This window comes from Dromiciops gliroides, chromosome 6, assembly GCF_019393635.1.
Source record: "Dromiciops gliroides isolate mDroGli1 chromosome 6, mDroGli1.pri, whole genome shotgun sequence".
In the NCBI taxonomy this organism is placed as follows: domain Eukaryota; kingdom Metazoa; phylum Chordata; class Mammalia; order Microbiotheria; family Microbiotheriidae; genus Dromiciops; species Dromiciops gliroides.
In genome coordinates, this window is record NC_057866.1 from 221239888 (window position 1) to 221260487 (window position 20600).

At 41.2% G+C, this 20600-nt stretch overlaps 1 protein-coding gene across 1 annotated transcript in view; it reads left to right on the top strand.

Annotated features, from left to right (window-relative positions):
- Positions 1-14415: 14415 nt before the first annotated feature.
- ARSJ (arylsulfatase family member J) overlaps positions 14416-20600 on the top strand; it is a 128186-nt gene continuing 122001 nt past the window's right edge. Inside the window, exon 1 of the mRNA XM_043972566.1 lies at positions 14416-14834. Coding sequence (XP_043828501.1) covers positions 14416-14834 — 419 coding nt within the window. The remainder of the gene's footprint in view (positions 14835-20600) is intronic.

Here is a 20600-nt window from a genome sequence, read left to right on the forward strand (position 1 = left end):
ACCTGATTTCAAATCCAGCCTCAGACACTTAACCCTGGGCAAGTCAATTAACCCTCATAGCCCCGACAACAACAACAAAAAAAAAGATGGAGAATTGTGGGCTGGATGATTGTACAACTAGGTAGATTTTGTCACCCAAAGAGTTTGGAACCAATGGGTTAATGTCAACTTTGATCATGGTTTTTTAATTTTTGTGTGTGTCATGGATCTCTTTGGCAGTCTAGCAAAGTCTATGGAACCCTTCTCAGAATAATATTTTATATGCATAAAAGAAAATACATAGGATTTCAAAGGTAACCAATTATGTTAAAATAAGGATTTAATACTTTCTAAGCCAAGTTTGCCAAACCTCTGAAATCATTCCACATACCCTTTGGGGCCCCAAAATCCCTCCTGACTTCCAGGGAGATCTCTAGGGGAACACCCCTAGGATTAGTCCTCGTAATTGAGTTATTTAACAGTTGTATCAATGAATTAATGATTCAAAGATTATTTTTTGACTGTTACGATGTACATAGTACTATGGTCAGTGTTGGAGATATAAATAGAAAAGTAATCCAGACTCCGCTCTTTAGTAGGACCTTACCTTCTAATGAAGTTGGAGTCCCTTGGGCAGTTGGATGTTGGACATCACATCCCTCTGACAACTCCTGCGGCGGCACTGGTGCCAAACTGTACTGGCTCTGCCTCTCCTTTGGATCCACCAATGTTGCAGAGAGGGAAAACCTGCTGCATGGGCCACAGCTTGTTTCCCATATTCATCTGCCCAGGCCAGCACCCTGGAGAGGACGCTCCAGCTACTCCTCATGGGGTAGATATAACACACAGCCACACTGTGGTCTGTGGCTCTTCAAGGTGCTGATCCATGGTCATCAATGACTGGTGGAGGCCTACTACTACTACCTTCTAAGGGGGAATATACAGAAAGCTCTGACTGCAAGTAAGATGGAAAGGTAACATGGTCATTAGGGTGCAGTGGCAACAACAAAAACAAAATGCCCATTCTTAAATATTATTTCAACTAGTAAAATCACATCATCTTCTGACTGGAACCATTTAACAATCCCGAGGACTTCAGTGGTGATACATTTTTTCTGCGTTTTCAGTAGCGATGACTGCAGTATCCCCAAAAGTAGTTGCTAGGCTACATCTTCCCAGGGTTGCCCAGGATAATGGCTGCAAGAGTAGGTCTAGAAGCACTTCCATTTCTAAGGCTTTGGAGTTTAGGGTCCAAGGCTAGTTCTGTCAGGGTCTGAAGGAAGTTTGTGGATGAAGTAGTGGTGGTGGTTTGACTTGTTTGGTGCATGCCATCTTCATGTTTTTCTCTCAGGATACAGCCCTGCTTCACCAAGGTTGGCTTGCCTTCCTTGTAGGGATCAGTTGATTAGAAGCTGTCAGGGAAGACTGGCCCCTTCCTAGATGATGGATGTAGAGGCTGGTCTGGAAACAGGACCTGTGGTCTGGGTGATAGTGCCACTCCCAGGGCTCCTGTGGTGACTCATTGTCAAAAGTTGGTGTTGGTTGTGGAGAGGAAGGTATGCCCCTCCCCCAAAGCTTTTCTCAATTTATCTATGGGAACCAGGCTTGAATCAGGCTGGTGGTATCTTTATATGGTGGTATTATTTATTCATAAGGCTCTTGGGTCAAGGTCCTGAGCTATCTTAGTCAGGGTAAATGACTTGGATAGATAGGCTAATATATAACATTATACTACCAGGATAAAATATAACAGTGTAATGTCTTGCTCATGGGTAGAAATAATCAAGAAAACAAATATAAGATGGGGGAGGTGTGGCCAGATATCAACTGACCTGAAGAAAGATAAGAGTTTTAATGATTTTCGTTGTTTTAATAAAAGGTCTTTTCAGAAATGACTATAATGAATTAACACTACAAGATGACATCCAAGAAGTCTATTGCAATCTTAGGCTACATCAGGAGAAGCATGATGGCTCTATATGAGGAATGGTCAATAATCTTTCTGCATTATGCTCTAGGCAGCTCACACCTACTGTGTTATGTTTCAGGTACAACATTTTAGAAAAACCATTGATGATCAAGAAAGTATCCAAAGTATGGAGAAGGGTTTCAAGATCTTTCCTTAGGGAGAGTGGTTGTAGGAAATAAAAACTATTTAAAATGAAGTGACTGGGCAAGGGGAAGTGAGTCATGACAATTCTTTTAAAGTATTTGAAGGCTCTCATGCTGAAGAATGATTAGATTCATTTTACTTTGCTCATGAAGGCAGAACAATGAAGAATGAGTAAAAGTTGAAGAAAGGTAGATTTCTGTGTAATATAAAGGAAAATGTCCTTGGTAATTAAAGCTATCCAAAAATTACATGGGGTACCTTAGGATGTGCTAGACTTCCCTTCTTGACAGGCATTCCATTTAATTTAACATTAAGTGCCTTATTATGTATAAGGAATTGTTCTAGGTTGCTTTTTTTTTTTTAAAGAAATCACTGGTAGCTTTACTTTGTCTATTCATTCATTTATGTATTTGTTGGTTGGTTGATTGATTTGTGGTATTAAGGTAGTCTTGAATTTTATCCTAGACAGCTTAGTGAGGGACCCTCACCAAATCAAAATAGTTTTTTTTAATACTTATTATTTATTTATTTTTGAGATTTTTTAAAATATTGAGTTCCAAATTCTCCTCTATCCCTCTCCCATTGACGAAGAAATAAAGGAATATGGTATCAATTATACTTATTAAATAATGTAAAACATTTCCAGATTAGCTATATCATACAACAAAAAAGCAAGAAAACTTAAAATATATAGCATTTTTTATCATGTGTCATTTGGACTTTTGAATCATTGAATCAGAATATTGCTCTAGGTTCTAGAGATAAAAGGATAAAACAAAAAAGAACTTTTTACTTCTATGAGATTATATTTTACTGGAAGGTGAATAAAATATGTAAATTGATATGCAGTTGATTGAACTTTTTTCTTCATTCTTGAAAAGGATCAAAAAGACATCACTCTGTTGGAGTCAAAGTACAATGATGTCCAACTGTGGCTGATCAGACCAATTCAAACTCAGAAGGCTCTACCACAGGGCAGGCACAAATAGCCCACGTGAACGTTTGGAGTGGAGATGTCTCTAAATTTGATCATCTCACTTTTCTTTTGAGGTACTGCAATTTTGCTTTGCTCATAAAACACAGTGCCTTCTTTGATCCAAGCATGATATTATGAATGGTCCTTTGCTAGTGTCTCTCATGTCACAGAACCTATTAGAAAGTTCTTCAGAGACCCCTAGAGAATTTCCTTGTATCACTTCTTCTGACATCCATGTGAGTTCTCTGTAAAATAGTCTTTTAGGCAAACACATGCTTGGAATTTCAACAATGTGGACAGCCCATGGGAGTTGTGTTCTCTGCAGTAGAATTTGAACGTTTGGCAGTTCAGTTTGAGAAAGCACCTTGGTGTCCTCTTACCTTATTTTGCCAATGATCTTTAGAATCTTCCTAAGACAACTAATTTGAAAATGATTCAGTTTCCTGGCTTGAATGGTAGAATATCCAAGTTTCATAGGGCATACAACAATGAAGTCAGCACAATGGCACTGTGTTTGGTAGATTCCCAAACACTGAGCTAATTCTGGCAATACATGCATTAACATCATCATCTATGTGGACATGCCTGAAAGGTACACTGCCAAGATAGGTGAACTTAGCCACAGCATTCAGAATTTCTCCATTTGCTGTAACTGATGTTCCATGAATGGGTAGTGTAGTGCTGGCTGGTGGAACACCTGTGTTTTCATAGTGTTAATTTTTAGGTTCAAATTAGCGCAAGCAGCAGAGAATTGGTCCATACGTTTGTTTGTTTTTGTTTTTTTTTATTTCAGCTTCAGGGGCTTCATTGAATGTGTAAACACAAATTCATTTAGCAACTCTCTCTCTGCTTTAGTCCTGCTTTGTAGCCTTTTCAAGTTAAATAACTTACCAACAGAGTAGTAGCTGACCTCGATGTCATTTTTCTACTCTCAGTGATGGTGTTTGACCACATTGCTGAAAAAAGCATGCCAACAGGCATGGAGGGAAGCACCCAGCCCTGCAACCACACATTCTTTGGTGACTGGGAAAGCATGAGAGCATCATCCATTAATCAAGAATCCAGGTAAGCATGTCATCATGAAACCGACATGTGATACTTACAAACTTCTCTGGGCACCAACATTTTGCCATGCTTTTCCCAAAAAGATGCCTAAAATATAGTAGGAAGATGGAGAGAGTGCCCCAAACTAGGGGGGACAGGAAAGGCTTAGGAGGCAGCACTTGAGTTGAGCTTCGAATGAACCTGAGGATTTAAAACAGGTTAGCAGGGACTCTATTTTAGGAATCCCAGACATCTTGCACCAAATCACAGAGCTGGGAAATACAGTGCCAAGTTTTGGAAATAGGACAGTTTGGCTCAAACAGGGAGAGCACAAAAGAGAACAGAGTGAAACATTGGGAAAGAGGGTGGGGCCAGACTGTGAAGGGCTTTAAATGAAAACTAGAAAAGTTCAAGGGAAGAAGGAATGACCACTTTTTGGAGATGTTATGGTGGAGAGGGACGACTCTTTCTCAGGTGCTGGATGGATGGCATAGCCCCTGAAGGTTCAGCCAACTCAGGTTCCGTGACGCTATTAATTCATCAAACTTAAACCAAAAGCATTTGGTCTTGGTTTCCTTCCTTTTCCTGACAGCTGACTCTAGCTGGTTATGATCTTGGTTCCAAGTGCAGCTCTCAACTCATTGACAAAGTCAATTAGACTGTCCTGTTTTATACCTGCTGATTCAGGTTTATGGCTCACCTCTCCTTTAAGATAAAGATGACCTCATATGCTTAAATGGGCCCAGAGCCTAGCTATTTAAACTGTGAGTTGAGACTCCATATGGGGTCACATAACTGATCCTGGGGGATGCAAAAAATTTGGCAACAGTAAAAGGTTCTGTATACCTATTTTATAGACCTATATACCCGGGGTCATGTAACATTTTCTCAGGTGGAAAGAGGTTTCAAGTGGAAAAAGTTTAAGAAGCCCTGACCTGGAGGAATGGTGATTTCTGAAGTTACCTGATTACATACTAACAAAGGAAGAACAAATATTCTCCCAAAAGCTTAAGGTGAGAATCTTTATTTCTGTTTAAAAATCACACACCCACATTCCCAACTCACCTGGATAAGGTCCAATTGGTTCCTGCTCTAGAAATCCTGATATATTGTTAGCTTTAGATCTCACTCTCTTCCAAGTATCTTTGAATATTTGAATCATCCTTTCCTTTTATTTTTGTAGTATTAAGTAATTCTAGATGATCCTGCTTCTTGCCTTCATGTCTACCATTTTCACTGGTCTCCCTCTTTCTTTCTTTACTTTTTCACAGGCTCTGCATCTTACCCTCATCTTTTCTTTCCACATATTTCATATTATTTTGTAAAAAATTTAAATTTTATGTGTGATAAATAATTTTATTTTATACAGATATTAAACACAGCTATAATATACACAAATACGCGTATATGACATATATAATGTAAATTTTCTATATACACTTTCTATATACACTTAGATAGACCTAGATATATTCTAATACATGTAACTTGGTATTTTAATTCCTTAAATAACTATTTTATAAATAACAAATACATATCAATTTATATAGATAATTTATATGACAAATTTGTTTAAATATAATTACTATATAAATAATACCTAAATAACACACAAATGCAAAACATATATATGTGTGTGTGTGTGTGTATAAATACATATATACCTCCTGTACCCTTCCCAGAACACCCCTCTCCCACCTTTCCAGATTAAACAATTTTTTTTATATTTTTCTATTCCAATCTCTATCCCTCCCTTGCCCTCTCCCCTTTCCCCTACCCGAGGCAGTAAATAATCCAATATGGGTTATACATATATCATGGAAAACATCACTATATTTGTCATTGAATGAAAAAAATGTAAAAATAGCATGCCCCAATCTGTTCCATCAATATTTACGTTTTCTCTTCCCTATCCTAAGGAGAGAGCTCAGCTCAGACATATCATTTCTACTCTTCTTCCACTCTATATCCCTGGAAATGCATTATTGGGATAATTTCACCATCTTGTAAGATCTTATCTGCTTTGGTACCTAATCATCATCTTCTTCTCTGATTGGAGCATAGAACCATTAACTCTAAACCTCCACTTAAGGAGAGAGCTCAACTCAGACATCTCCTCATTTCTTCCTAGGCTACATTACCTTGGGACTTATCTGACTGATTTCTCCCAAGGGTACCTTCTCTTTCTCCATAACCATCACTTTTCAACTTTTTTTTGAGTCCTCTTCTTTAGATAGTAAGCCCCTTGAGGACAGAGACTGTCTTTTTTCATATTTATATCTCCAGAGTTTTGCACAATACCTAACACATAGTAGGCTCCTAGTAAATACTTACTGATATTGACTATTGACCTATCCTACTCTCACTTTCTCTGCAAGTCTCTCAACTCTTCACTACTCCTTCTCCTCCTCCTCCTCCTCTTCCACCTCCTCCTCCTTCTTTTTGTGAGGCAATTGGGGTTAAAGGACTTCCCCAGGGTCACACAGCTAGTAAGTGTCAAGTGTCTGAGGCTAGATTTGAAGTCAGGTTCTCCTGACTCCAGGACCGGTGCTTTATCCTCTGTGCCACCTAGCTGCCCCTACTCCTCCATCTTCTTATGCCATCCCAAAGAGTATACAGACATCTTGGTGTTAGAAATGTTTTTCTCCCTAGTTAAAACTAGCAGGGTTGAGGGCAGCTAGGTGTCGCAGTGGATAAAGCACTGGCCTTGAATTCAGGAGGACCTGAGTTCAAATCCAGTCTTAGACACTTGACACTAGCTGTGTGAACCTGGACAAGTCACTTAACCCTCACTGACCTTCAAAATAAAAAATAAAAAAACAGAAAACAAACAAACAAAAAACTGGCAAGGTCTTCTTCTGGGGCACTAAAATTTAGAGGTTACAAAAGTAATACATGTATTTCTATAACAGAAATATTTGAACTTACCCATAATTAGCAAGAATGAGTAGGTAAAATATGAAGCTCCCAGATTTCAGTGTAGAATAATGGACAGAGTCTTGGTATCAGAAAGACCTGTGTTTGAATCTTGCCTCATATATATGAGAGCTGTATGACCTTGTGCAAGTCATGGAACCTCTTAGTCTGTTTTATCCTCAGTAACATGCTAATAATAACAGGTGCTTACCTCACAGGGTTGTTGTGAGGATCACATGTGTCTTAAAGTGCTATATAAGTTTTTGGTATCCCAGATATTGTTAAATACACCTGATTTGTGAGTTGCTCTAGTTTTTACTCATCACACTCAACTGAATTTATTTTACTTCCAAACACCATGAATTACAAAGTTGATGTGGGAGCATGTTTCTTCCAGTTTGCCCTCCCTGAATTCCAGAATCATCAGTTATGACTTTCTAGGTTGATTTTTTTGTCGAATAATAATTCAGAAAATGAAGTATTATGGTAAGTTTATCAAAAGCAAATCATATGAAACAAGCCTTAATTCATCAATGGCAATGTCACTGATTTAATAAGTAGCAAAGTGATTTGACAAGACGTTATACAATATATTATCCAATAAACCTGTGAAAAGAGAAAGAGAATGAATCAGAAAGGGAGGGAAAGAGAAAGGAAAAAAGGGGAAATGAGGAAGAAAAGGAGGTAAATATTCACAAGGCAAGTAGGAAAAAAGTATTTAAAAATCCTTTTCACGTTGTTAGACCTCAGGACTGGATGATTTTAAAGTGGAAAAAATGTAGTTAAAATTTCCCCCACTGATCCCCCAAACAGCTGTGCTCTTTGATTATTTGAATTAGTGGGTAGTAGGGAAGGGAAGGGAAGGGAAGGGAAGGGGAGGAAGGAAGGAAGGAAGGAAGGAAGGAAGGAAGGAAGGAAGGAAGGAAGGAAGGAAGGAAGGAAGGAAGGAAGGAAGGAAGGAAGGAAGGAAGGAAGGAAGGAAGGAAGGAAGGAAGGAAGGAAGGAAGGAAGGAAGGAAGGAAGGAAGGAAGGAAAGGAGGGAGAGAACAAGGAAAGAAGGGAGGGAGAGAGGGAGGAATGGAAAGGAAGAATGAAAACTACTTAATTTGACATTTGACTGTTAGAACACCTGGAACAAGCTGTACTTACTTCTACTAGGAGGGCTGTTGTTGATCTAATGAAAATTCTGTGTCTTAGGGCAACTTCACTGCTAGCCTGATGAAGAGTTAATAATATCTAATAAGAAGTTTAATTGGATACATGTCAAAATGACTCACATTAGGACAAACTAATAAACTCCTCTTATTTTTAGCCTATTCATGCATAAATGTAACCTCTGGCACACTCAATTACTTTTAAAAGAACTCTGTTTTTTGAAAATATTCACAAGGCAAGCAGAAAAAAAAAGGATTTAAAAAAAAATCTTTTTCAAGTCTGTAGACCTCAGGCCTCAATGATTTTAAAGTGGAAAAAAAAGTAGCTTAAATTTCCCTCACCCCATCCCCTAAAACAGCTGTGCACGTTGATTGTTTGAATAAATGGGTGGTTAAAATACACATGGGGGAGGTATGACCATACAAGTAAAGTGTGGGCACATCACCCTGCTAGGCCTCTCTCCATGCACAGGCAGTCCTCAACTTTTGAATGGATTGTGTTTCATAAGTTGGTATGTTTGGAATTCAGAACACATTTTCCCATAGTAACAGTGTTTTATATGTTATTCTAGTTCACGGGCCAAAGCACAAAAACCTGTTTAACCCCTGAAGTGCTTAGAATTTTAGTGAGAATCTCAAAGAACCTAACCAATGCCTGTTTCTGCAGGAAAATGCAGGAAAGTCAGGAGCCTAGGCCAAAGAGCTGGAGAGAAGCTTCAGAAGCCATCTATCTGGTCCCCACCTCTCATTTTATACATGAGTAAACAGAGGCCCGGAGAAGTCTGGTGACTTACTCAAGCTAACCCAAGTGGTAGCAGTCAGAGGTAGAATTTGATTCTAGATCTTCTCACTCTGGAGCCTTTATTCTTTCCACTTTAAGAGCTAGGTAGACCTAACCCTTAAGTGAGATGGCAACTTCTCTCCCCCTTACATTTTATGCTCACTAAGCAGGGGATGTGTAGTTTTCGTTCAGTCATGAACAAAATGTGACCTCATTTGGTGTTTTCTTGACACAGATACTAGAGTGGTTTGCCATTTCCTTCTCCAGCTCATTTTACAGGTGAGGAAACTGGGGCAAACAGGGTTAAGTGACTTGCCCAAGGTTACAAAGCTAGTAAATGTCTGAGGTCAAATTTCAACTCAGAAAGATGAGTCTTCCTGACTTCAGGCACAGGGCTCTATCCAATGTGCCATCTAACTGCTGGGTAGGTACATAAACCAAGCTTCAAGTAGGTATCTCTATGGCCTGGGGCAGGAGGCTGGGGCAGGGAGATGCAAAATAAGGATGGGGATTTTGATGTGAGGAATACTAAGAAAACTGCATGGGTCTTCTGCCCTCAAACTCCCAAGGGACACTTCTTGGTTTCAGATAGGCAATCAACAAGCACTTATTAAGCACTTACTTGTTATACATTACTGAATTATAGATTCTTGAAGGAAGCCAGGGAGAGATGAGGAGGAAAAGGCATTCCAAGAATGAGACAGGCAGGAAAAAGATACAGAGAAAGGAGATAAAGCACCACATACAAAATACCCAGGAGGCCACAGTAGCTGGATCCTAGAGCAGAAGGACAAGAAGACTGGAGATGCTGAGACAGGCCAGGTTGTGAAGAGCTTTAAATATCAAACAGGACTTTATGTGATGCTAAATGTCATGAGAGTTCCTGAAGTTTTCTGAATAGGGAGGTAAAATGATTTAAGAAAATAAAAATTGGGGGCAGCTAGGTGACACAGTGGATAAAGCACCGGCCCTGGATTCAGGAGGACCTGAGTTCAAATCTGGCCTCAGACACTTGACACTTACTAGCTTTGTGACCCTGGGCAAGTCACTTAAACCTTATTGCCCCTGAAAAGGAAAGGAAAGGAAATCAAAGTGGATTCAGTGAGAAGAGACTTAAATCTGAGAAGAAAGGTTCACTGGAGAGATGAAAAGAACTTGAACTAGTGAGATGGCCACGTGAGAGAAGAGGGGACTTAGAAAAGAGATGACGTGAAGGTAAAAATAGTAAGATTTGGCTAAGAATTGTCCATATGGGCCAAGAGTAAGGAGTAGAGAATGATCCAGTGGTTGTGATCCTGCACGACTAAGATGGTAGATACTCTTGACAGGATGTCATTCAAAAGAAGGGAGGGTTTAGGAAGGCAAGATAAAGTTTTGTTTTGGGATATGTTGAGTTTGAGAGGCTTTTGTGACATCTAGTTAGATATGTCCAAAATGATGTTTGTGAAGGAAACTGGATCTCCCTAGAGATAATAATGGAATCCATGGGAGCTGATTAACTTACCAAGTGAAAAAGTATGGAGGGAGAAGAGACTAGCGTATTAGGTGATTCCTAGGGTTAGTGGGTATGACAAAGTTTAGGATCTAGCAAAAGAAATTGAGTAAGAATCATTTTGGTCTCATTTCTCATTCCTTTTTTTTTTTTTTATTTGTCAGGCCAAGCCTTTTTTTTCCCCATTCTTGCCTCCCCCACTACTTTAGCCTCTATATCATTGCTATTCAGTCATACCTGATTCTATGAGACCTGACTTTGTCCATGATGTAAAGAATTAATTGTTATTTGAAGTTTTTATGCCTTGGCATGCACTGGCCTGGTGCTCCGCAAACCACACGGTGCTCCACCCACTGGTTGTAACCTTGCCAGGGCTCTGGCACCTCATGTCATCACCACTCACGAGGCCTACATGGGCCTGACAAAATTAAAATGATTGGAAGCCTAGTGAGGGCAGTCATGTGACTGTCAGAGCGGCCATTCCATTGGCTGGGGCTGTGTGGGGTGTTTCTAGGTTTGGGGGAGGAGGTGGAAGCTGGAAAGCGACAGGTGTTCTGCTGCATATTTTCAGCTGATTCCTGGGCGGTGGTATTTTTTCAGGTATTATAATTTCCCTTTCACCATTTTATTTCCTTTCCCTTGATCCTACTGATCCTGTTTGTGCTTTGTTTTTTATTAAGTTCGTTCTTGTTAAAATAAATCCTGTTCTGTTTTGAGGGAGGCTGCCGGTGTCCTTCTTTGCCCCAATATTCCGGCGAACTGCTTAGCTAGCACTCCCCAATTAAAAATTGGTCCCCACAATGGGGTTTCCTTGGCAAAGATACTGGGGTGGTTTGCCATTTCCTTCTCCAGTGTGTCTCCATTTTATAGATGAGAAACTGAGGCAAATAGGGGCTAGGCCACTTGCCCAGGGTCACACAGCTGTTGTCTGAGGCCAAATTTTCACTCAGATCTTCTCTCTCTCTCTCTGCCACACCCCTCTTTTGGGCAGGGCAATGAGAGTTAAGTGACTTGCCCAGGGTCACACAGCTAGTAAGTGCCAAGTGTGTGAGGCCAGATTTGAACTCAAGTCCTCCTGAACCCAGGACTGGTGCTTTATCCACTGCGCCACCTAGCTGCCCCTCACTCAGATCTTCCTGACCCCAGGCCTTCACCACATAACTACTTTAGCCCTATATCTTCTCTAATTTGATTTATACTCTGTAGGGTAGGATGTCCTTAATTACATACTATCCAAAGAGTCTTTGGGCACGCAAAAGACTCAAACAAGATTTAGCTACATTCAGAAGGAAAGAAGAATAGCTCTTGTCACTCCAACCCAGAGAATGGGGGCGAGGTGTAGTATGAGGGATAGAAACAGGTCATGGAATCCTCTTTCAGGAGAGATGCTGAGGCGGTAGGGTCTGGGGTGGTCATGGGAGGAGCACAAGTACCAGGGATTCTCTTCCTCTTCTGACCACTGTCAATACTGTCACCTCTGACCCATCCCTAGGGCAAGTGAGGATGTGTTTAGGAACTTTGGGAGAAAGGACGCAGGGAGATGGAGATGCTGAGGGAAGAAAAAAACAATCAATCAATCAATCAATCAATGGAGCATTTTAAATATCTACTATGTGCCAGAAACTGTGCTATGTGGTGGAGTTATAAAAACCAATTAAAAAGCCCTTGCCTTCAAAGATCTTAAATTCTAGAGGAGATGAGCAAGAAATGGTGGTCCTGTGGCACCTGAGCCCCTGCCAGGGCATTCTTTGGGTTAGCTATTTGCATTTAAAAGCTATGGGTGCCATGAAGCAAATAAGTAGGAAACTTCAACTCTAGAGAATACCCAGTGGTGACTATGGAATTGATGCTCACTCATGCTAGGCAGCAGGGGGGAAAAAAGCCTCCCCACAGCCAGAGCTGTGATGAAGCCAAAGTTTGATCTCACAATTCCCCCTCCTTCTATTTCTCAGCTCCTCCCTCAAGTGTTTCTCATGATGTCACCTGGGTGTCCAGAGCAGTGAGGGACCTAGCCAGATGATGGGGAGAGGGAGATCTTTCCCCACTCCAAGGTGAAGACATTCAACGAAAAGAGAGACAACCCCAAGAAAGCAGCACTAGCTTTAGGAAGGGTTTTCTGGCACCAAACAGAAGGGGCGGCCACGGAAATACGAATTGAAGGTGGAGGAAGGAAGAGCTGAAGTTTCGAAGAGCGGGAGACAGATTGACTTCTCTCGGGCTAGCCTCTCGAACGATGGGCAGGGGGTGAAGCCTAGTCCCCCCACCCCGCCCCACCCCATCCCTCCTTGCACACAGACCAATTTGTTGGAACAGGAAGGAGGGATTGGGGGCAGTCCCATTCCAAAAGAAACTGACCCGGGGCAACGAGATCACCTATGACAAGAGGAAAGCCAGGCTTTATGGTTTGAAAGAGGAAGAAAGAATGAGAAAATGGAGAAGCCAGACAGCGAAGAAAGGGTCAGAGGGATCTCGATTAGGACATGGAAAAGGACTTGGCCTTGCTAAGTTAGTTGTTCCTTTGCGTCTTCCTCTCACTTCTTCCAGGGTAAGAAGCTGCCAAGAAGAAAAAAATTAAAAAAAAAAAAGTTTGCCAACGGGGCGCTAGCTGTCCTGCGGACGGCAGAGGGAAAGATAAAGAGATCCCGCGTTCAGAGAAGCCCCGCACAGTTAGGGGAGCTTCTGGCCGAACTCCTTATCCCGGACTCCACCCCCACCCCCAAGTCCAGTTATTTCTCTTCTCTCTGGATAATCGGGAAGAGCCGAGATCGCCACCAAGCTGCAGCCCCGGCTGAGGCACCGGGGGTCCTGGGAATGCGTTCTCCCCCCTCCCCCCGACTGCCCCACCTCACTCCCTCCAATTCGCCTCTTCCTCCTCTCCCCCTTCTTCCTGGGGGAGCCAGAGGGAACGGCTTATGGCTCGGTGATTCACTGAAGAGGGGAAGCTGTTGTGGGGGGCGGGGGAAAGGGGCGGAGGAAACGGGCCGAAAGTGTCAAATAAAAAGGGCTTCCCGACCAAAAGCACGCAACTCGCAGCCAGCGCCAGCGGCTGCCGGAGTGGCCAGGTGGGGGCAAAATTGGCTTGGCTGGCTCTCTGCTCTGTGGTGCTGCAGCCCAGGGTGGGGAGGCCTCCTGGGCAGCGCACCGGCCCGGGTACCCTGGGCCAGGGCCACTTTTCTCTCGGGAGGGGTCCACCCGGGTCAACTGGAGGACTCTTCCCAACCTTCTTTTAGGCACTTAGGGTGGAGGGCAGAGGGAAGGAGAGAGAGAAGTGGGAAGTGGATTCCCCCACGCACACCCATCCCGCTTTCAGTTTACTTCTCCCTGGTGAGTGTAAAGGAGTTCGGAAAAGCCAGAAAGAGGGAGGAGAACCAGAAAGCAGTGGAGAAAGTGATCAGTCAGCCCGCGGTCCTCTTGGAACCCCTGAGCGTCAGTTATTGGCCGCTTTCAAAAGCGGCATCCTCCTCGTAGGGGCAGAAGCTAAGAAGCAGAAGCTCTCCTGGTAGGCAAGGCTGTTCGGAGTGTGGGGGCTACTGCCATACATAGCCCCCAGCTATATCTCATAGCTGAAGGATGTTGGGATCTCGGCACCTAAAAAGAAAAGTCCCAGCTTTGATTTGACTTTTACCACACTCTCCTTGTACATTTTTCCGAGGGAGGGGTGTGAGGTTTTTGTTGGTGGTGTTGTTCTCACTTTGGGGAAGGATGTTGGGAGGAAATTAAGTAGAGGAGAGAACAGCCTCCTTCTGCGTTGCCCCCCCCCCTTTTTCAGTCCTCCCATGCATCACTTCAGGAAGTGGAAGACAAAGTCGTTGAAGTTGGTGTCAGCAAGGATGAGCCCCCGCTTTCCTTCAGGGTCCACCCTGTGACCTGCTGAGTGATCTCCCGAGTCTGCATGTGTTTGCCCAAGGTGGCGTGGAGGGCCCCACGTGCGCTCAGCAGCCTCGACTCAGAAAGGGTTGCATGGCCCCCAGGGGTTTCGCGGGGCCGCCGCCTCTGCAGCCACAGCCACCATCACCCCCGGCGTCTGGCATCTGGCAGGGGAAAATGTTAGCCATGGGAGCGCTGACCGGTTTCTCTGTGCTCAGCCTCCTCACCTATGGCTACCTGTCCTGGGGCCACGGCCTGGAGGAGGAAGAGGAAGGGACAGCAGCCAGAGCCCCCCAAGCTAGAGAGGGGCCAGAGCCCAGGTCATCCGCTACCTCTCAGCCTCATATTGTGTTCATCCTAGCTGATGACCAGGGATTTAGAGATGTGGGATACCACGGATCAGAAATCAAGACGCCCACTCTGGACAAGCTTGCTGCCCAAGGAGTTAAACTGGAAAACTACTACGTCCAGCCTATTTGCACACCGTCCAGAAGTCAGTTTATCACTGGAAAGTAAGTCGTACTGCTTTTGTTTATTTTTAGCACTCTGGCCAGCTTAAACAGGAGATGTTGAGACCTACAAAAAGAGCAATGAAAACAGGGCAATGATGGAAACAATGATGTGTAAAGAGCCAGTGTCGTTTTGTGTCATTAAAGGCCCCCCCCCCCCGTGATTGCCTTGAAAGTTTACTCGCCTCGCTCCTCTCTCTTCCTTCATCCTATGCCCTAAATAAAGATCTTTACAATACAGAATGAAGTTATCATTTAAGCCCTTGGCCACACGCCAGAGAACTCTAGAAAGTACAACTGAAGCATTCAAAGTTCTGCCTTAATTACCGAGAGTGCCCAAGCTTTGCTTTCATTGTCACTTGGGATATTGATAGGTTTCCCCATCTAGACTTAGGGAGAAGTAGGCTGAAGAGCACTGAGTTCTATCTCGAGTGAAATCTAACTCAGAAGGGATAGGTCCAACCGGAAAAGTGCCGATTGTGTCTGTTAGAATGGAAACTACATAGTGGGAAACTCTTATTTGCAAGCCCAACTGTCAGAACTCCTGTAGATGCAGTGAGTGGTACATATTTCAGAAAAATCCAACTTCCTTCTCAGGTTTTTCAGCTGTTCCTCAACTGTCTGGCATTTGTGTGGCTTACCCCAAAGCATTAGGCATTAGTTTGTTTGGGTGCTAAAGTTAAGCCTTATAAATGTTGATGTCATTCTCCTAAATAGTCAAGTCTGCTTTTCAAGCACTTTCTAAATCACTGCTCATTTAGGCATGTAAATGTTGCATTGTAAAGGACTCATTTATAGTTCTGTTACCCAATTGCTGCAGTATAAATGCAACTAGTCACAAAAGTTTTAGATGCCACAATTTGAGCACTGAAACAGAACTAAACTGGAAGATTTAGAATGAAGCACAGAGCTAAGTGCCTCATCCATTTTGAAAATTGCAGAATAAAATCCTTCCTTGGTTTGAGTCTGTTTGCCTTATGATGTCAGTTGCAGCGAAACTTTGCTACATAGTGAAATTGTTTTTGGATTTGGATTCTATGAAAATAGCCAGTATCCACTGGAAAAATAAAGCCGATTTTGCAGGAATCTATGTCCTGCAGTCTTTCTGCTTACAACATGATTTCCACTGCTTAGCAAACTGTCAGAAACTTACTACCTCTGCCAGAAAAAAAAAAAGATGCTCATCTCAACTTTTTTTGAAAGAGGGAGAGAGAAAATGTGTGTGGAAGTTTTACTTGCACTTTGTGGTCATTTTAAAAGTTAATACACCGTGTGAAAGGAGGTGAAGAGAGTTGGCTGGAAAACCAGATCTACTAGCAGTGCAGTTTGGTAGGTCAGCTCCTACCCAACCTCTTACCTCTCACTAACCTTTCATTCTTAGTTTTTGAAATGAATGGAACATAAACTATAAATGAATGGTGACTGTGACCTTCTTCAAATAATCAAAAGAATTCAGATCTATCCAGACAGTCAACAGTATTTAGTAGCAAACTGATCTGTGGGAGGATATTTTTCAAAAGAGGGTATACGTTCAAAGTTCTGCCAGAGGGGACATGGTATATGGGGAAGGATGTTGGATTTGGGGTCAAATCCTACCTCTGCTAAATACTGAACATCTGACCTTGGGTAAGTCTCTGAGCCTCAGTTCTTAAAATGAGAAGGTTGTACTAGATGACTTCCAAGGTCCCAACCTAGTCATAATGAATGATCTGAAACAAGAAAAGGAAAGGAAACGAAAGGACAAATATATGTGGTATATATGTATAAAAATATACGTATAAATATTATATAAATAAATAATTTGCAATGCAAATTAATGGTCTGAAATTAGAAAAGAGAAATATATGCATACCCATTTGCACATATGTAATATAAATCAATTGTCAATAAGAAAATGCATATATGCATATATAAAGTATGTACATATGGGCATATAACTTTACAAATTTTATGTTTAAAATTTAAAATTCAGATATGAGACTTCAAAAAGACTTGCACTTCTATCCATTAGATCACTAACTCCTTGAAAGCAAAGACTATTCTTTGCCTTTCTTTACATTTCTAGATATGCAGTGTCTGGCACATAGTAGGTGCTTCATAAGTGCTAGTTGATTGATTGATTGATGGATGGATTGTGTCATAGATCATAAGATGAGATCAGTTCAAAGCTGGTAAAGAATCTGAGGCCATTCAGCTCAACCTTCCAAACTGAAAATAATGTCACTAGGGACCAGGGAGGATAATTGAGTTTCCAAAGTTTACAGAGCCAGTAATTACAAATATGCAATTATAAGAAACAATTAAACTGAAATAATTCTTAAATCATTTTTATGGAATTAAATTTTAGTTCTACAACCATCAAGGGATGGTTATATAACTACATTTTCCAGTTGAAAATTTCAATTTTACGTAATATGCCCACATAATGGTGTTGAGAATGGAAAGCCCCAAACTGGTCACCCACAGCTGAATTTTACTTTCCTGTAGTCTTTGACATAGAGTTGAAAGTTGTTGGGTTTGGTTTTTTTTTTTCACTTTTAGTTTTTTTTTTTTTTTAAGGCAATTTGCTGGAAGGGGAGGGGGGGCGAAAGTTTCCTTTACATGAATAAGAAATAAAGGAAGTGGTTTTGGGAACCTAGTTCTGGACAACATATTACTAAAGGGGAGCCAGATGAATATTGTCATTTGTCCTTTCCATGGGAATGAGTGGCAGGAATGGTTTATGCTTCCTGGCTCCTCTAAGAGGAAGTAGAGGGGCAATGAAAATCTAACAGTTAAATCTGAATTATGTCGATGATAAGTTAGGTAGGTAAAGGAATAGAAGATCCAAATGCCTTTGAGTCCTACAAAAGAACAGTGTATGTAAATTATTCAAGTCTAAATTCACTCTGCCCCTACATTTAATTTAGGCTTATCAAAAGCTTCTTTGTTGTAGGATGATCTTACAACCTCGCCATCCAGCACACAGCAAACTTTCTGAACACTACCAAGTTTTAAAAAATAGAAGCTGTTCTCTTCTGTTGCAAAAATCTGGAACTGATTCCAGATTCCTATAACAATTCAGAACTTTCCTGCCTGCCAATAAGGGTGAGTGACTGTGGGAGCGAGTCAGTTAGCCTGTCAACAAGTATTCAATATGAGCAGAGCACTGTACAACAGGCATCCGGGATAGTAAGGAAATATAAGATAGGATCCCTGTCCTTGAGGAGCCGCTAATCATTTGTGAGATTAAGGGTGTATTGAGGAAGTAGTTATGTTGAATGATACTTTCCTTCCTAGTATTTATTTCCTCCTGGGTTTCATTAAGAAAGCAACAGTTTTTGAATTGTGCTCTCACCTTGATCTTGATCTGCTATACTTCTTAATAAAGAAGTGAAGCAATTATTTGTTTTTTTTTTTAAATCAAGGCTTCCCTTCTTTTTAGTGGAATGAAAGTATTAAATGTGAACTATTTATGTTAAATAATATTTTATTCCAAGGTGGTATCCTTGTCTATGGTAGATACTTAATGAAAATGTGTTGTATTAAGTTTATTGGAGCAGCTAGGTGGCACAGTATATAGAGCACCAGCCCTGGAGTTAGTTCAAATCCAGCCTTAGACACTTAACAATAACTAGCTGTGTGACTCTGGGCAAGTCACTTAACCGCAATTGCCTCACCAAAAAAAAAAAAAGTTTATTGAATTATCAAGTAGGAGAATTAAAGAATCTGTATTGAATTTTCAACCTTGAAAGTAACCTTAAAAACACATTTTTGGATGTCTTTTATCTTTACCACATAGATATTTCCTACCCCTTCCAGATTGAAAACTTTCTTGTGACATAGGGGAGGAAGGGAGAGAAGAAGTGTTTATTAAGTGACTATGATGTGTCAGGCAGGCATTGTGCTGAGCATTTTAGAAATATTATCTCATTTGATAGAAAGAAAAGCAATCACCCAAAACCATCAGATAGAAGGTATCTCATCTGATGATACATGCAATATTCTCCCCTAACAGTCCCCACTTCTCTGACATTCTTTCTTTCTGGGACCTTCAGTGATATTCAACTTCCCTTTAGGGATCTTTTCACTTACATCATTGTAGTCATTTTGCTTTTAAAAACTTGTTTTTACCATTTTGCCCTTCAGTTTTTTAACTGAAAAATAGGACATGATATTTCTATTTCATTTTATTTTTAGTAAGTTCAGAGAGGACCACAGTTGACTCATTTAAGTCTCAGGCAACTCACAGACTTTAAGATTCCAGAGGAGCTGCTGATCTTTATCAGTGCAGGACATTTCCACACCCAGAACTCCTAGCACCAATAAAATCACAAATTCAGACCCCCCCCACTCCCCCACTCCTCCACTCCCCAAAAAGGAAGCTAAAGGTACTCGTAGTAATATGGATTTGGAAGAGTTCAAGTAAGTTAGCTTCCACCAAAAGAACTTTGTTAGATTAGTTTTGTTTGGAGATGAAAAAAAATTCTGGAAGTTTATTTCAAACCTGAAATTACAAATCAAGGGGCTAAAAGAAGATAGTAGTGACTCAAGAGTATTAAACACTATAGCTCAAAAGTATCAGGCAAGGATGAGATCATTTTAAAAATTAAAATTAAAATTAAATTATATTGCTGCCAATATTGCTGAAAAGCAGGGGGAAAAGAGGACCTCAATTCTGTACCACACCATTCATGTGAGCAGGTAGACCTAGTTAATAGAAAGTTTGACTATCATATAATTTCTATATGGGGTGTCTTCTCACTTATCTGTGCCTCCTATTATACGTCAATACCTATACCCAAAGGCCTAGAACAATGTTCTTGGTGTAACAGAGGACTACCAAATAATACTTAAAACAACTAACCTAAATTATATACTTAAATCGGGAAAAGTTAAGTAAAATAAGACTATTAGTATGTGGGGCCCTTAATGTAATTTCTTTAAAAAACTAGACTGGCTAGAAGTTTGAAGGCTTCAGTGCATCTGAGAGAGTATGGCCATATATTTAACTTCAAAGGTTTGCAAACACAGCTTAAAAGGAAAAAATAGATCATCGATATTGCTTAGGAAACTACTGCCTATTCCTAATTGATCAAGGATGATTCCACATCCTTTGAATTATGATCAAATAAGTCATTGGCAGACAATTAGAATCAAAGCCTCTGGTTGAAATGAATCTTCTTTAAAAAGCGACCCTTTGGGGGGCGGCTAGGTGGCGCAGTGGATAGAGCACCGGCCCTGGATTCAGGAGTTCCTGAGTTTTAATCTGACCTCAGACACTTGACACTAGCTGTGTGACCCTGGGCAAGTCACTTAACTCCAATTGCCTCACCAAAACAAAACAAAACAAAAGAACAGTGGGACCAAGATACAGGTGATTTTACACATACATACATACATACACAGATACATACATATGTGTGTATGTATATATGTATGTGTGTGTACATATATGTATGTGAATATATGGTAGGGTCAGTAGGATCAGACCCACTGGGAGATTCAGATAGAAAGATTCATTCTCTGAGATTTTATGAAAAATGACACATGAGCAGCAGACTAGTTGAGTCATACCTGTTGAATTTGTCTGGAACCTCTCTCTATTCCTTTGATCTCATCTGTTTCCTATGAGTTGTTATCTCTCTGCAGAAGACTCCAGAATCTATATATCTAGCCCTAATCTCTCTTCTGAACTCCAGGTTTACAGTCACCGAATGCTTTTTATCTGTCTTTTTTTCTGGTTTGCAAGACAAGAACCACTGGCTCATTTGGGGGGTTTTGATGGCT